The sequence below is a fragment of the Bufo bufo genome, chromosome 7 (assembly GCF_905171765.1).
Source record: "Bufo bufo chromosome 7, aBufBuf1.1, whole genome shotgun sequence".
Lineage (NCBI taxonomy): Eukaryota > Metazoa > Chordata > Amphibia > Anura > Bufonidae > Bufo > Bufo bufo.
The window spans coordinates 216,745,278-216,761,457 of NC_053395.1; the positions used below are offsets into that span (position 1 = coordinate 216,745,278).

General features: G+C 45.5%; 1 protein-coding gene across 2 annotated transcripts in view; it reads left to right on the forward strand.

The window, feature by feature from the left end:
• Positions 1-16,180, forward strand: part of ZRANB3 (zinc finger RANBP2-type containing 3) — a 271,436-nt gene that overhangs the window by 77,425 nt on the left and 177,831 nt on the right. The window contains exon 1 of one of the 2 annotated variants that reach the window (XM_040440743.1): positions 252-277. The exons of the other annotated variant lie outside the window; for it this stretch is intronic. Coding sequence (XP_040296677.1) covers positions 260-277 — 18 coding nt within the window. The 5' untranslated portion in view covers positions 252-259. Of the gene's footprint in view, positions 1-251; positions 278-16,180 lie in introns of those variants that run through there. 2 annotated transcript variants of the gene reach the window in all.

A 16,180-nucleotide genomic window follows, 5' to 3' on the forward strand; every position in this document is an offset into this window, starting at 1 on the left:
TCCTACTGGGGAGAGGCTTCTTTCTGGTCACTCTGCTATAAAGCCCAGATTGGTGGAGGCTGCCGTAAAATGTGAAAGGGTCTGAAGACTTTTTGAAGGCTCTGTATTTACAAAATTACTTAATTTTCTTGTACATTGCATCTATGTAAAAACTTCTTGGACATGCTTTTTACACATTTGCATCTAACCACAACACAAATCTAGCTGTGTCCTTACACCTTCCCCATAGCTGCAGTTAGGTGGTGCAGTGCTAGTGCCTATGAGCGGAAATGGTCAGGTAAGTGGTGAAGGATGTATAAGTCCCAAGCTTTCAGTATATTGACAACTGGGCGCTCTCTAGGTGATGCTGCTTTGTCAGGTGTGAGGCTCTCGTAATGCACTGTCTCCTTGAATGCTAAGTAATGTAACCTGATTGTTCTAGAAATTGTGTAATTCCCCTTTAAGCAGTTCAATCCATTTTTTAATTTTTCTTTTTTTGACATATTATTATATAAATTTAATTAAAAGTTAATTTAGAATAATAACAATTTTGCTGATGCGTGGGCTTTGTTTCTGCTACCTTAATGGTTTCATTATTTTCTAGCAGCAGCAGCATTCTGGGGAGCGCAGGTGCTTAGTAATGAGGATCAGGAGAAGAACATGTGTGCATTAAGCCATCACGACAGCACTTGTGTTACAAGATGGCTGATATAATTAGCGGCTAGTCCTTAAAGAGATGGGGGCAAGTAGGGCATCTTCCCTGCTGCCTCTCCGTAGTAAAGGGGTTGATATGGCTAGAAGTTATGACTTTTTTACTGTCTGGCCCTGTCGAAGTTCAGGGGGTGTGCCATTGAGCCTGAGCCTCCAGGTGTAACGGCAACTCCCCCATTGCTCCTAGAAGCTTATTTGCATATATTAAAACATCATTTTTCTCAGCAATGTGGACACATGAGCATGGTACTAACACAGATGCCTTCAGCTGCCAAGTGCACATGTAACAGGTCAGCCATAAAGAGTGTCTGTCGCCCTGGAGGACCCGTCCTGTATTACACAAACAAACCCATTGATGTAAATGGACAATGTGCAATTCTTTATTTCCCCTGTGGTGGCGCTGCTGGGAAAGTGAACACTTACTACTGCCAGGTTTTCTTACAGATCACAGGTGATCACTTTATGATCAGCTTATTGTCAAGGGGCTTTTCAAATAAGTAGGTATTGTCCAACATGGCAACCCCTTAAAGAGGGTGTTTTTTGAATCACCTGTGCTATTCTATTTCTAGTTCATAAACCTAAAGAAGCCGAGATGGATGTAATAGACGGTATCTATCGAAGAGTTTATCAGCCCTCGTAGCCGGTGCCATGGATCTCTTTCACACGCACTCTGAGGCACTTCCTTATAATTCTGGCATCTGTGAGACGATGGCAAAAATCCCGTTTCCCCCCCCCCCCTCATTTAATGGAAGAGAATAATTGGCTTGTAATTTGACAATAAGGGGTATTTTGTTAGCAGAAATGTGTTGTAATTGGTACCATAATTGTGCAATTTGTACAGTCTGGATTGGTTTTGCAGCGATGATATCAGTCTCCATTTTCTCGTTCTTTATGCGGTAAATATTCTCCCGCGGACCTAGAAGTTACGTGACTGCTTAGCCCTCATTTATAATAAAACCGCTTATTCTGTAATTGTGTCCGACTCCGTTCTGGAGTAAAGGACAGCAAATCTTGTTTTTATCTCCGAGTCCTCGCTCTCCCCATGGATGTGACTGAACAGAAAATGAAAAAGAAAGGAAAAGTTGATTGGCTATAACTTTTTACTTTTGTTTTTATTTTACTTATAAGAATTTTGTTTTTTAGATTTAAAGTTGTATTCTGGTTAAAAAAGAAAAAAAAAAAGGAACATTCCCCCCGCTCCCATTCTAGCACCTCCTGGGTTCCATGCTGGTATCTGCAGTACTTCTTTGTACTCAGCCACTGGTTTAGGGGACCCTGAGAACGTCGTATTGGGAGTGGTGGGCGATTGGTGAGTAGTATTCTTATTTAAACTATTCTGACTTAAAAAAAACAATACCAGCCACGCCACCAGTTAAAAAAAAATATATAAAAAGCACTAGTTTTAAAGGGGTTGTCCAGTTTCTAAAAGAAACTGGAAAACTCAGGAGATTGACCTGTAAGGCTACTTTCACACTAGTGTTAATATTTTCCGGTATTGAAATCCGTCTTAGGGTCTCAATACCGGATTCATTGTCAATAGGGACAAAACGTAACTGAACGAAACTGAATGCTCCAAAATGCATTCCATCCTCATACCGGAGAGCAAACCACTGCATGCTGCGTGCGGTTTGCTTTCCGACCTGGGATGCGGAGCAAAACTGATCCGTCATTACCCACAATGCAAGTCAATTAGGACGGATCCGTTTTTTCTGACACAGAAAATGGATCCATCCGTCCCCCTTTGACTTTCAATGGAGTTCATGACTGATCCGTCTTGGGTATGTTAAAGATAATACAACCGGATCCGTTCAGAACAGATGCAGACGGTCGTATTATTGTTAACGGAACCTTTTTTTGCTGAACCCTGCCGGATCCAGCAAAAACTCTAGTGTGAAAGTAGCCTAATAAAGAATAGATGATTACTTTCAGGACAAATCGCGCGTTGCTGCTGCGTTTTTCCTGGCAGGGCTCTGTTTTTCTGCCTGCATTGGTGACGTTATGTGCACAACACATGACTGCTGTGGTCAGTGATTGGCTGCAGTGGTCTGTTGTCGGCGTGAAGTCACCTTTGCAGCAGGGAAAATGGAGCCCTGCCATGAGCAACAGAGCTGCAGTGCGGGCTGCATCAGTAAGTAATCATCTATTCTTTATTACAGGTCAATCCCCTTAAAGGGGTCTTTAGGATATAATTATATTTTAATTAAGGCCTCCAGCCTTCCTTCTGAAAAAGATTCATAGTTACCTTTAGGATTTATTCACATGTCGCATTATGCAGTTCTGGTGCAGTTTAGGAAAAATGTTGGCACAAAACAATCATGACTGCAAGGTGTGAATAAACCCCTACAAGCAACAATTTATTTTTCTTTTTTTTTTTTGTAAAACCACAAACATCTATTAGTGGTTTGGTGGTTACTTCCATCAGGATGATCCTCACCGCCGGCGGGCAGCTCCATTGTTGCCTAGCAGCAGCTCTCTTGATCGTGTTAGTGCCGTTACAGACTTTATGCCGCACATGAATATTGGTTTTACAGTGGCAAGCTTAATTGAGATCATAAAAATAAAACATACTATACAAGCAATACAATCAGAAAAAAACATGGAATTGAATAAATTTAGTATGTTTTTAGTCGATATGTTCTATTACAAAAATAATTAGTAATAATTATTTGTAGTTATTAATGATTTGTCATTATTATCAAGCTAAAAGATTAGTTTCCTTATAAAGAAGATCCATGAGAAGGACTCCGTTTCCCTACTGGTAGTCTAAGGTAGCCTACATTTTTCCTCCTGTCTTTCTGTAGAGTCTGTGCAACCTCAGTAAGTAGCTGGCTGTCCTGCTGTCCTGCCTCCGACCTGAGAGCACGCCGCTCTTGACTGTGTCTGCTCTCTCCTCCATTCTCTTGGTGTTGGGTCTTGTTCATACAGTGGATTTAGCCTATGGCCAGAGTGGCTTCCCTCCATGGTTTTTCAATTTGAATGCGGTGTTCCCTTCCCTTTCACAGTTTCATTCTGGTGTACGGAGTGGGACTACAAGTGGACACCCGCTGGGGTTTACAGCATCGTCCGTGCTGACACCACGCCCAAGAAAGGACATGTTCTTTCTTGGCATGGTCACAAAGATAAGCTTCAGCTGCATGAACAGCAGCACAGTCTCCCATTAAAAACAGTAGGAGGCGATTATCACCTATTCCGCCCCACTGTTATTGGCCCGGAATCTTCACCAAATTCTGTGGACAAAAGCTGCTGTGTGAAGTAGCCCTTAAAGATAAAAGCAGGAAAAGGAACTAGAGGAGCTTGTGTGCTGTCGATTTAGATTGTGGAAGGGGAGGGGATTACTTCCAAATCTTCATGAAGGACAGGTTACACAGGCATTAAATAGGGAGGAAAGTATACTGGTATAAATCACACATACTGTGTATTAGTGTAGAGTGAGAAGAGCACCCAGGACAGACTCTGCTGGAGGAGGGAGGGGGAATCACACATACTGTGTATTAGTGTAGAGTGAGAAGAGCACCCAGGACAGACTCTGCTGGAGGAGGGCGGGGGAATCACACATACTGTGTATTAGTATAGAGCGATAAGAGCACCCAGGACAGACTCTGCTGGAGGAGGGAGGGGGAATCACACCTACTGTGTATTGGTATAGAGAGAGAAGAGCACCCAGGACAGACTCTTCTGGAGGAGGGAGGGGGAATCACACCTACTGTGTATTAGTGTAGAGTGAGAAGAGCACCTAGGACAGACTCTGCTGGAGGAGGGAGGGGGAATCACACCTACTGTGTATTAGTGTAGAGTGAGAAGAGCACCCAGGACAGACTCTGCTGGAGGAGGGAGGGGGAATCACACATACTGTGTATTAGTGTAGAGTGAGAAGAGCACCCAGGACAGACTCTGCTGGAGGAGGGAGGGGGAATCACACATACTGTGTATTAGTGTAGAGTGAGAAGAGCACCCAGGACAGACTGCTGGAGGAGGGAGGGGGAATCACACATACTGTGTATTAGTGTAGAGTGAGAAGAGCACCTAGGACAGACTCTGCTGGAGGAGGGAGGGGGAATCACACATACTGTGTATTAGTGTAGAGTGAGAAGAGCACCCAGGACAGACTCTGCTGGAGGAGGGAGGGGGAATCACACATACTGTGTATTAGTGTAGAGTGAGAAGAGCACCCAGGACAGACTCTGCTGGAGGAGGGAGGGGGGAATAACACATACTGTGTATTAGTGTAGAGTGAGAAGAGCACCTAGGACAGACTCTGCTGGAGGAGGGAGGGGGAATCACACATACTGTGTATTAGTGTAGAGTGAGAAGAGCACCTAGGACAGACTCTGCTGGAGGAGGGAGGGGGAATCACACATACTGTGTATTAGTGTAGAGTGAGAAGAGCACCCAGGACAGACTCTGCTGGAGGAGGGAGGGGGAATCACACATACTGCGTATTAGTATAGAGTGAGAAGAGCACCCAGGACAGACTTTGCTGTAGGAGGGAGGAGGAATCACACATACTGTGTATTAGTATAGAGTGAGAAGAGCACCCAGGACAGACTCTGCTGGAGGAGGGAGGGGGAATCACACATACTGTGTATTAGTATAGAGTGAGAAGAGCACCCAGGACAGACTCTGCTGGAGGAGGGAGGGGGGAATCACACATACTGTGTATTAGTGTAGAGTGAGAAGAGCACCCAGGACAGACTCTGCTGGAGGAGGGAGGGGGGAATCACACATACTGTGTATTAGTGTAGAGTGAGAAGAGCACCCAGGACAGACTCTGCTGGAGGAGGGAGGGGGAATCACACATACTGTGTATTAGTGTAGAGTGAGAAGAGCACCCAGGACAGACTCTGCTGGAGGAGGGAGGGGGAATCACACATACTGTGTATTAGTGTAGAGTGAGAAGAGCACCTAGGACAGACTCTGCTGGAGGAGGGAGGGGGAATCACACATACTGTGTATTGGTATAGAGTGAGAAGAGCACCCAGGACAGACTCTGCTGGAGGAGGGAGGGGGAATCACACATACTGCGTATTAGTATAGAGTGAGAAGAGCACCCAGGACAGACTTTGCTGGAGGAGGGAGGGTGAATCACACATACTGTGTATTAGTATAGAGTGAGAAGAGCACCCAGGACAGACTCTGCTGGAGGAGGGAGGGGGGAATCACACATACTGTGTATTAGTGTAGAGTGAGAAGAGCACCTAGGACAGACTCTGCTGGAGGAGGGAGGGGGAATCACACATACTGTGTATTAGTATAGAGTGAGAAGAGCACCTAGGACAGACTCTGCTGGAGGAGGGAGGGGGAATCACACATACTGTGTATTAGTGTAGAGTAAGAAGAGCACCCAGGACAGACTCTGCTGGAGGAGGGAGGGGGGAATCACACATACTGTGTATTAGTGTAGAGTGAGAAGAGCACCCAGGACAGACTCTGCTGGAGGAGGGAGGGGGAATCACACATACTGTGTATTAGTATAGAGTGAGAAGAGCACCTAGGACAGACTCTGCTGGAGGAGGGAGGGGGAATCACACATACTGTGTATTAGTGTAGAGTGAGAAGAGCACCCAGGACAGACTCTGCTGGAGGAGGGAGGGGGGAATCACACATACTGTGTATTAGTGTAGAGTGAGAAGAGCACCCAGGACAGACTCTGCTGGAAGAGGGAGGGGGGAATCACACATACTGTGTATTAGTATAGAGTGAGAAGAGCACCTAGGAGAGACTCTGCTGGAGGAGGGAGGGGGAATCACACATACTGTGTATTAGTGTAGAGCAGCGGTCAGCAACCTTCGCCACTCCAGATGTGTTGAAACTACAACTCCCAGCATGCTCCATTCACTTCTATGGGAGTTCTCAAAATAGCTAAGCAAGTGTGCATGCTGGGAGTCGTAGTTTCACCACAGCTGGAGTGCCGAAGGTTGCTGATCCCTGGTGTAGAGTGAGAAGAGCACCCAGGACAGACTCTGCTGGAGGAGGGAGGGGGGAATCACACATACTGTGTATTAATATAGAGTGAGAAGAGCATCCAGGACAGACTCTGCTGGAGGAGGGAGGAATCGCACATACTGTGTATTGGTATAGAGTGAGAAGAGCACCCAGGACAGACTCTGCTGGAGGAGGGAGGGGGAATCACACATACTGCGTATTAGTATAGAGTGAGAAGAGCACCCAGGACAGACTCTGCTGGAGGAGGGAGGGGGAATCACACATACTGTGTATTAGTATAGAGTGAGAAGAGCACCCAGGACAGACTCTGCTGGAGGAGGGAGGGGGGAATCACACATACTGTGTATTAGTGTAGAGTGAGAAGAGCACCCAGGACAGACTCTGCTGGAGGAGGGAGGGGGAATCACACATACTGTGTATTAGTATAGAGTGAGAAGAGCACCCAGGACAGACTGCTGGAGGAGGGAGGGGGAATCACACATACTGTGTATTAGTGTAGAGTGAGAAGAGCACCCAGGACAGCCTCTGCTGGAGGAGGGAGGGGGAATCACACATACTGTGTATTAGTATAGAGTGAGAAGAGCACCCAGGACAGACTGCTGGAGGAGGGAGGGGGAATCACACATACTGTGTATTAGTGTAGAGTGAGAAGAGCACCCAGGACAGACTCTGCTGGAGGAGGGAGGGGGAATCACACATTTCTCCCTGTTTAAAGGGAGAAGAGATCCTTGAAACTGTAGTAGGGAAATCAGTCCTAGCTGTGCTGATACCTACGAGATAGTGAAGACAGCAGCATCTTGGACACACTGATCTCACATCCAGCATGTATTACAAGAAGAAGGAAGCACATACACGTGAGAGAAGTTACAAGCTGAATAGCAAAGATCCTGGAAATGAATGAAAATTGTAGACTAAATTTTTAAAACTCTTCTTGAATGGGTGGTGTCTTTTCTGGGAAATCCCCTTTTGGCCCTTTTCATGCATTTTAGCACTTTTAGGCCACCTGCACACGAGTGCGGGTGAACACACATAAGATCCACACGAATGTCTAAAGCCTCATGCAGACGTCCGTGGAACACGGTCCGTGAGATACTGGACTGGCATTGGAGGAACACACGGCGTCATAGCAACCAATGAGGCCGTGCACCTCTGCAATGCCAGTCCTGTATCTCACGGACCGTGTTCCACGGACGTCTGCATGAGGCTTAATTGTGGTTTTTGGTGCGGATTTGATGAGGTTTTGCCGCAGATCTCCCCGTTCCATTGAAAAGGCTGAAATCCGCAGCTAAACCGCAAGCATAATTGACATGCTATTTATTTTTAAATACGCACAGCAGGTCAATTTCCGCACGGTAAAAAAACTCAAATCGTACATGACATTTGTGTAATCTCATAACATTTGCTAGTACTTTAATATTCTATGGTTTTTCCACATGGGAATTCGCGAACGTGCAGTAGGCCCTAAAAGAATCCACCTTTAAAGGGAATGTCCCATAATTACAATTTATCACCTATTCACACTGAGAAGGAAGGGGTAATACAATTACTGGGACCACTTCTCATCATGAGAACTAGGGTCCCATGTCACCCTTTTGAGGGGAGCAGTAGTCAAGCATGCATAACTCTATAGGAATGGAAGTGAGTGGAGATAGGGTCACCATTTCACATCGGATAGGTGTCACAATGGGCGGACCCCAAGCGATCTTAAATACCACACTGTGTATCGGTGATAAATGTAATGTGTTGTGTGATCCAGCTTGTATTCAGTAAGAAACATTTTCGTTAAATGCAAATCAAAAACCCCCCGATAACCGGAACGGCCCCTCTTGTACCTGGCAGTGCGATAGATTGGTTGAGTTAAAGCGATATATATAACTCTAATGGTGACATTAACATAAAGTGAATGGACGGACTGATCTGCTCACTTAGTTGCCAAGGAACAAGGTAACCGTGAAAATCAAAGCAGCCGTCGTCTCTGATCCAGCACCAGAAACCTGAATTCATTTAATGAAAGGTCGACTGTTTATAGGGAAAGAACAGTTCTAGAAGTTTTATTACTTATTTTTTTAATTGATGGTTTTGAACGCTGTTAAGATGTTTATTCTATCAGTTAATCTTTACAGATGACGAGGAGAAGGGCAGAGCCTTAATTTCTCTGAAGAACTTTTGGCTTTCGTCCGTCATTTAAGGAGCAGACCCGAATGTCAAAACGAATCGCAACAATATTCTAATAAAAAGGATAAACCTCATTATTGCAGTTCTACTTTCGGCTTGTGACGTCTTTATCTTTTCACTGTAATTATCGTTTGCTAAATACACTACTTCTGTTCTAATTAATTTTGTATGTGTGTAAATATATATATATATATATATTTCCATTACGCCCCATGACAGCACCTGTGAGAGATCCTCCTCCTTCCGGACAGGAAACAGGAACTTCCCAGATCTTTAAATTGGTCCCATGCCTTCCACCTTCAGTTCTTTCCTGTTTCCTGTCCAGGGACAGGAGGATTTCTTTCCAGGTCTATTTTCGGCTGCAGGATCTCTAGGGTTAAAACGAAACCTAGTGGAGGTACCTGTCGGCGTAAGTCTCCACTAGGAGCCGCTGAGAAGCCCGGCGTCTGCTGTTTTTTTCCCTTCTTCGGTGCCATGGGGGGAATCCTGTTGCTGCCTTGTGACCCTGCCTGCCGGCGAAGTTGCGGCGTGAGGGGGGAGGTTCGTCTTCTCCTCTCATTGAGGCTGGCTGAGCTGGGCGTGCGCGTCGCACCGGAAGTGACGCGTGCGTTCCACCGGCCGGAAGGGGAGGAGCTTTAACATGGCGGGCGCTGCGCGGCCCATTTGAAAAAGGGAACGCCGGCCAGCCAGCGTGGAGGGAGCAGCAGCAGGCAGATACTGACCGGACCGGACGCCAGGCGGCACCTGCAGCCCTCCATTGGCCCCCCTTGAGGCAGCATTATCATGCAAGAAGAGGGGGAAGTACAACAGCGCACCGACAGACAGGAGCAGCTTTCGGAACCAAGCATGGTTAAAGAAGCCCCAAAGAAAGCGTCCCACAAAAGAGCTAAGGAGTGTGGAATTTGCAAGCGGAAGTTGGATCCGTCTTACCCAAAAACATGTTGTCAATCATGTCTGGATAAGTTAGTGGCAGAGGAGTCGCCATCTTTATTGCAAAGTATCCAAGATTTAGTTAAAAATGAAGTACGTTCTTCTGTGGAGGAGTTTAAAAAATCCCTGCCTAGCTCATCCAGGCATAAGAGGGCCCAAAAGGCGATAGTGGAGGATTCTATGGACTCTGGGTCTGAGGAGGGCGCTATTGCAGACTCAGATTCCTCCTCTGAGGATTTGACAGGGAAGCCGTTATTTAGAGCGGAAAATACAGATCTACTATTGAAGGCGGTTAGATCCACGATGGAGCTTGAGGAAGAAAAGGAGTCCAGGTCTAGACCAGAGCTAATGTTTGAGAGCCTAAAGCCTAAAAAGTCTAGGGTGTTCCCCATTCAGGACTGTATCAAGGACCTGATTAAACGCGAGTGGGAGAAGCCCGATAAAAAATTCTTTATCCCTAGAGCGGTCAGGAGAAAGTACCCCTTTGACGATCAAGAAGTATCAGCTTGGCAGGAGGTACCGAAGGTAGACGCTTCCGTAGCTAAGATAAATAAAAAGTCAGCTCTCCCGTTTGAGGATTTAGGGTCCCTTACAGATCCCAAGGGCTGATGCGTACTTAAGGAAGAATTGGGAAGCTTCCACTTCTGCCTTTAAACCAAATATAGCGACTACCTCGGTGGCAAGGTCATTAAAGCTCTGGTTGGAGGAATTAGAGTCTCATATAGAGAACAAGACTCCTAGGGATCAGCTGCTGGAGGCTATACCAACTATGTCCAGTGCAGTGGATTTCATCTCTGATGCCTCTGCTGATGCATTGAGGCTTTCCGCTAGGGCGGCTGCATTGTCCAATTCAGCCAGAAGGTCGTTATGGTTGAAAGGGTGGAAGGGCGATGTAGCTTCAAAATCTAAGCTCTGCGCCCTCCCTTGCCAAGGAGATTTTTTGTTTGGGTCAGCCTTAGATGATATTTTGGATAAGGCATCTGATAAGAAAAAAGGATTTCCAGCACCGTCCTTTCCTAAACAGGGGAAGCCATTTCGGATCAATGAAAGAAGGAAAGGTTTTGGGGATCAAAAGATAAGGAGGGAGTGGAGTTCTGATAAATCCAAAGGTGTGCTGTTTAAATCCAGACCTCAAACATCAAGTTCCACTCAACAATGACGCCAGACCCCAAGTAGGCGGTCGTCTTTCCTTATTTTTTCCGGCCTGGCGAAATATTACCGCAAGCGCCTGGATAAAGGATGTTATAAGGGAAGGCTATCGCCTAGACTTCAAGAGACTACCACACAGGACTTTCAAAATTACTTCATTAAACCAAAATTCTCCAAAACAGGTGGCACCTTCGGAGGAAATAAACAACCTCCTGGAGAAGGTAGTCCTTGTTCCAGTCCCAAAGGACGAACAAGGAGAGGGTTTTTATTCAACCCCATTTCTGGTCCCCAAGCCCAACAGGCTGATGATAAATCTGAAGGGCCTAGTCTATGCTTTCCCTCCCATCACCCTATTGCCCAGAGTGATCCAGAAGATCAGGAGGGAACAGGCTACAGTGATACTAATAGCACCATTCTGGCCAAAAAGAGTTTAGTTTGCTTGGTTGAGGAGACTATCAATAGCCGATCCCGGGGTGCTTCCAGAAAGACAGGACCTATTATATCGGGGCCCTCTACGTCATCCGGAAGTCAAGAACCTCCACCTGACAGCTTGGATTTTGAGAGGACATTCTTCAGGTCTAGAGGCCTATCAGTACAAGTCATTGGGACTCTCCTGGCTAGTAGGGAAAAAAGTCACCTCCGAAATCTATCTGAGAGTATGGAAAACCTTCCTTCGGTTTGCAGGTCCAGGCTTAGACTTGAACTCACCCAACATCCCGTTAATTTTGAACTTTTTGCAGGAAGGCCTTAACAAAAAGCTTAAACCCAGTACTCTCAAGGTGCAGGTCTCAGCACTGAGTGTCCTGTTTGACTTTCGATTGGCTACTCATCCTTGGGTCAAAAGGTTCATTAGGGGGGCCTCTAGACTATGTCCTATAGTTAAATCTAAGTCAGCCCCATGGGACCTTAACCTGGTTCTTTCTGCTCTAACCAAGGCTCCGTTTGAGCCTCTGGGGGACATCCCCTTAAAGATGTTGTCCTATAAGACCGTATTTTTAGTGGCCATTACATCTGCCAGACGAGTAGGAGAGCTGTCCGCCTTGTCCTCTTCCCCACCATATACTCAGATTCTGGAGGATAGGATTGTTTTCAAACCAGACCCTGCATTCCTGCCCAAAGTAGTCTCGGTATTCCATAAGTCTCAGGAGATAGTTCTCCCTTCCTTTTGTCAGGACCCAAAGAATGAAGGAGAAAGATCCTTTCATACTTTAGACGTTAGAAGGTGTGTCTGTTCGTATTTAGAGTCTACGAAGGACTTTAGAAAGACCCCGCAACTCTTTGTTCAATTTCAGGGTCAGAACAGGGGCTCAAAGGTTACAAGCCGTACCTTAGCCAGATGGATCAAGAGAGCGATAGGTTTGGCATAGGGATCGACCGATATTGATTTTTTAGGGCCGATACCGATACCGATAATTTGTGAACTTTCAGGCCGATAGCCGATAATTTATACCGATATTCTGGGAATTTTCATTTTTGAGAAAAAAAAAATTCCTACACAAATCTGCTGAAAATTAATATGTTTATTGTTAATGTGTATTTTTTTTTGTTTATTGTTAATGTGTATTTTTTTTTTATAAATCTTTTTCATTTATACTTAATATTTTTGTGTTTTTTTTTTACTAACTTTTAACCCCCTTAGGGACTAGAACCCTTGTCCTATTCCCCCTGATAGATCTCTATCAGGGTGAATAGGAGCTCACACTGTCCCTGCTGCTCTGTGCTCTGTGCACACAGCAGCATGGAGCTGAACATGGCAGCCAGGGCTTCAATAGCGTCCTGGCTGCCATGGCAACCGATCGGAGCCCTAGGCTTACACAGCTGCGCACTGCGCCACCAATGTTTTTACTATTGGCCGGGATGGGGGTGGGGGGCGCACTGCGCCACCAATGATTAATACTGGGGGGCTTGGGGGGGCGCACTGCGCCACCAATGAAGATAAGTCTATCGATCATTCATATACAGGAGGCGGGAGCTGGCTGCAGAATCACATAGCCGGCTCCCGACCTCTATCAGCGGTAGCTGCGATCCGCGGCACCTGAGGAGTTAACTACCGCGGACCGCAGCTATTGCTCATAGAGGTCGGGAGCCGGCTATGTGATTCTGCAGCCAGCTCCCGCCTCCTGTATATGAATGAATGAAAGGCTTATCTTCATTGGTGGCGCAGCGGCCACAGCCCCGCCCCTCCTCTTATGTTCTATCCCCTCATTGGCGGCAGCGGCAGCAGCAGCACAGGGGGAGGAGACACGGCTTCCTTCTCCCCTGTGCTGTGGAGGGAACACAGAGAGCGCTGTCAGCAGCGCGTTCTGTGTTCCCCATACGTTATCGGTATATCGGCAAAATAGATGCCGATACCGATAACGTTCAAAATCCTCAATATCGGCCGATAATATCGGCCAAACCGATAATCGGTCGATCCCTAGTTTGGCATATTCACTATCATATTGTCAGGTCCCTTCAGATTTTTCAGCCCATTCCACCAGGGCAGTAGCCTCTTCCTGGGCAGAAAAAGGGTGTGCTACCATAGAACAGATCTGTAGGGCTGCAACGTGGAGTTCCCCCTCTACGTTTTACAAGCACTACAGGTTGGACCTTTCATCTGTGCAGGATATGTCTTTTGGGAGAAAGGTGCTGCAGGCTGTAGTCCCTCCCTAATAGTTATCTAGTCTAGTCTCTCACAGGTGCTGTCATGGGGCGTAATGGAAATACTTCAATTACTCTTACCGGTAATATGTTTTCCATGAGCCCATGACAGCACCTACATAATTCCCTCCCTTAAATAAAAAAAAAAAAAAAAAAAAAGAGAGAAATTTACTCTTTAGTATGGTGCCAAAGAAGAGATATGCCTGGCATATATTTGGCGCAGAGTTTTTTTCTATTATGTTTTCTCGCCTATGTTGTTAGTTTTCACTATATATAGGTGTGTTGCTGGTCCCAGGAATCTTGTCAAATACTGAAGGTGGAAGGCATGGGACCAATTTAAAGATCTGGGAAGTTCCTGTTTCCTGTCCGGAAGGAGGAGGATCTCTCACAGGTGCTGTCATGGGCTCATGGAAAACATATTACCGGTAAGAGTAATTGAAGTATTTTCGACTACGTGCAATATTTAATTGCTTTCCTCGTTTGCTCCAAGAGTTTGCTATTGGACATTATAGGGGGAAGTTTAAGAGGAGAGAGGCCTACAACTACCAGCATGCCCAGGCCATTATTATGTGATATCGGAGGGCATTAAAGGGAGGAGGTGTAAGAGAAAAGAACTACAACTCTCAGCATTTCCATGACTCTTACATTGAATATATTGCTTCTCCAATTTATCCTCCTCCACTCAAAGCTCTGGCCTCTCGTGTCACACAGCGTCATCACAGGTCCTTCCCCACCGCTTCTCCCCTCCACTGCTGACCTCTACTCCCTCTTGTACTGGTCACATGACGGTGATGTCATCACAGGTCCTTCTTCACCGCTCCCATCTGCTGCTGAGCTCTACTTGCTCCTGTACTGATCACATGACAGTGATGTCATCACAGGTCCTTCTGCTTGTCTGCAACACCATACCAGCGCAGCCTGTGCGGGGTCTCCTCAGTCCCTGCCACCTTCACCAGGATTAATGGCGGGAGCATCAGGGACTGAAGAGACTACACAGCCTGTGCTGATCTAGCATGCGAGAAGAAAAAAATTTGATATCCCGATCTAAAAATAAATAAATCAGACTCTAATAGAGTGGATTAATTGAAATAATTCCATTAATCTCCCAGTCCTAATATATATATATATATATATATATATATATATATATATATATATATATATATACTCACCTAAATAATTATTAGGAACACCTGTTCTATTTCTCATTAATGCAATTATCTAGTCAACCAATCACATGGCAGTTGCTTCAATGCATTTGCTTGCTCCTGGTCAAGACAATCTCCTGAACTCCAAACTGAATGTCAGAATGGGAAAGAAAGGTGATTTAAGCAATTTTGAGCGTGGCATGGTTGTTGGTGCCAGACGGGCCGGTCTGAGTATTTCACAATCTTCTCAGTTACTGGGATTTTCACGCACAACCATTTCTAGGGTTTACAAAGAATGGTGTGAAAAGGGAAAAACATCCAGTATGCGGCAGTCCTGTGGGCGAAAATGCCTTGTGGATGCTAGAGGTCAGAGGAGAATGGGCCGACTGATTCAAGCTGATAGAAGAGCAACGTTGACTGAAATAACCACTCCTTACAACCGAGGTATGCAGCAAAGCATTTGTGAAGCCACAACACGCACAACCTTGAGGCGGATGGGCTACAACAGCAGAAGACCCCACCGGGTACCACTCATCTCCACTACAAATAGGAAAAAGAGGCTACAATTTGCACGAGCTCGCCAAAATTGGACTGTTGAAGACTGGAAAAATGTTGCCTGGTCTGATGAGTCTCGATTTCTGTTGAGACATTCAAATGGTAGAGTCCGAATTTGGCGTAAACAGAATGAGAACATGTATCCATCCTCTGATGGCTACTTCCAGCAGGAAAATGCACCATGTCACAAAGCTCCAATCATTTCAAATTGGTTTCTTGAACATGACAATGAGTTCACTGTACTAAAATGGCCCCCACAGTCACCAGATCTCAACCCAATAGAGCATCTTTGTGATGTGGTGGAACGGGAGCTTCGTGTCCTGGATGTGCATCCCTTAAATCTCCATCAACTGCAAGATTCTATCCTATCAATATGGGCCAACATTTCTAAAGAATGCTATCAGCACCTTGTGGAATCAATGCCACGTAGAATTAAGGCAGTTCTGAAGGCAAAAGGGGGTCCAACACCGTATTAGTATGGTGTTCCTAATAATTCTTTAGCTTTTAGCACCAGCTGTTTCTCTGCAACTGTCACAATTTCTAACAGTAGATACGGCTGGTGGCAGTAGAAGGATGGAACTGAGCATGTGAGACAACTTCAGTTGGTGGACGTGCAGGATACTATACAGATTAAACACCCGGGGGCGCCATTATAAAGATGCATTTTTGCAACAGAAATTTTCAAAACTAGTTAAACAAAAGTAACTAGTTTTCGGGCTCAATTATATCAGCATGAAATTTAATGGTGGCACAACCCCCTTTAAGGGTACTTGTAATCCAGACAAATACATATACACTGCTCAAAAAAATAAAGGGAACACAAAAATAACACATCCTAGATCTGAATTAATTAAATATTATTCTGAAATACTTTGTTCTTTACATAGTTGAATGTGCTGACAACAAAATCACACAAAAATTAAAAAATGGAAATCAAATTTTTCAACCCA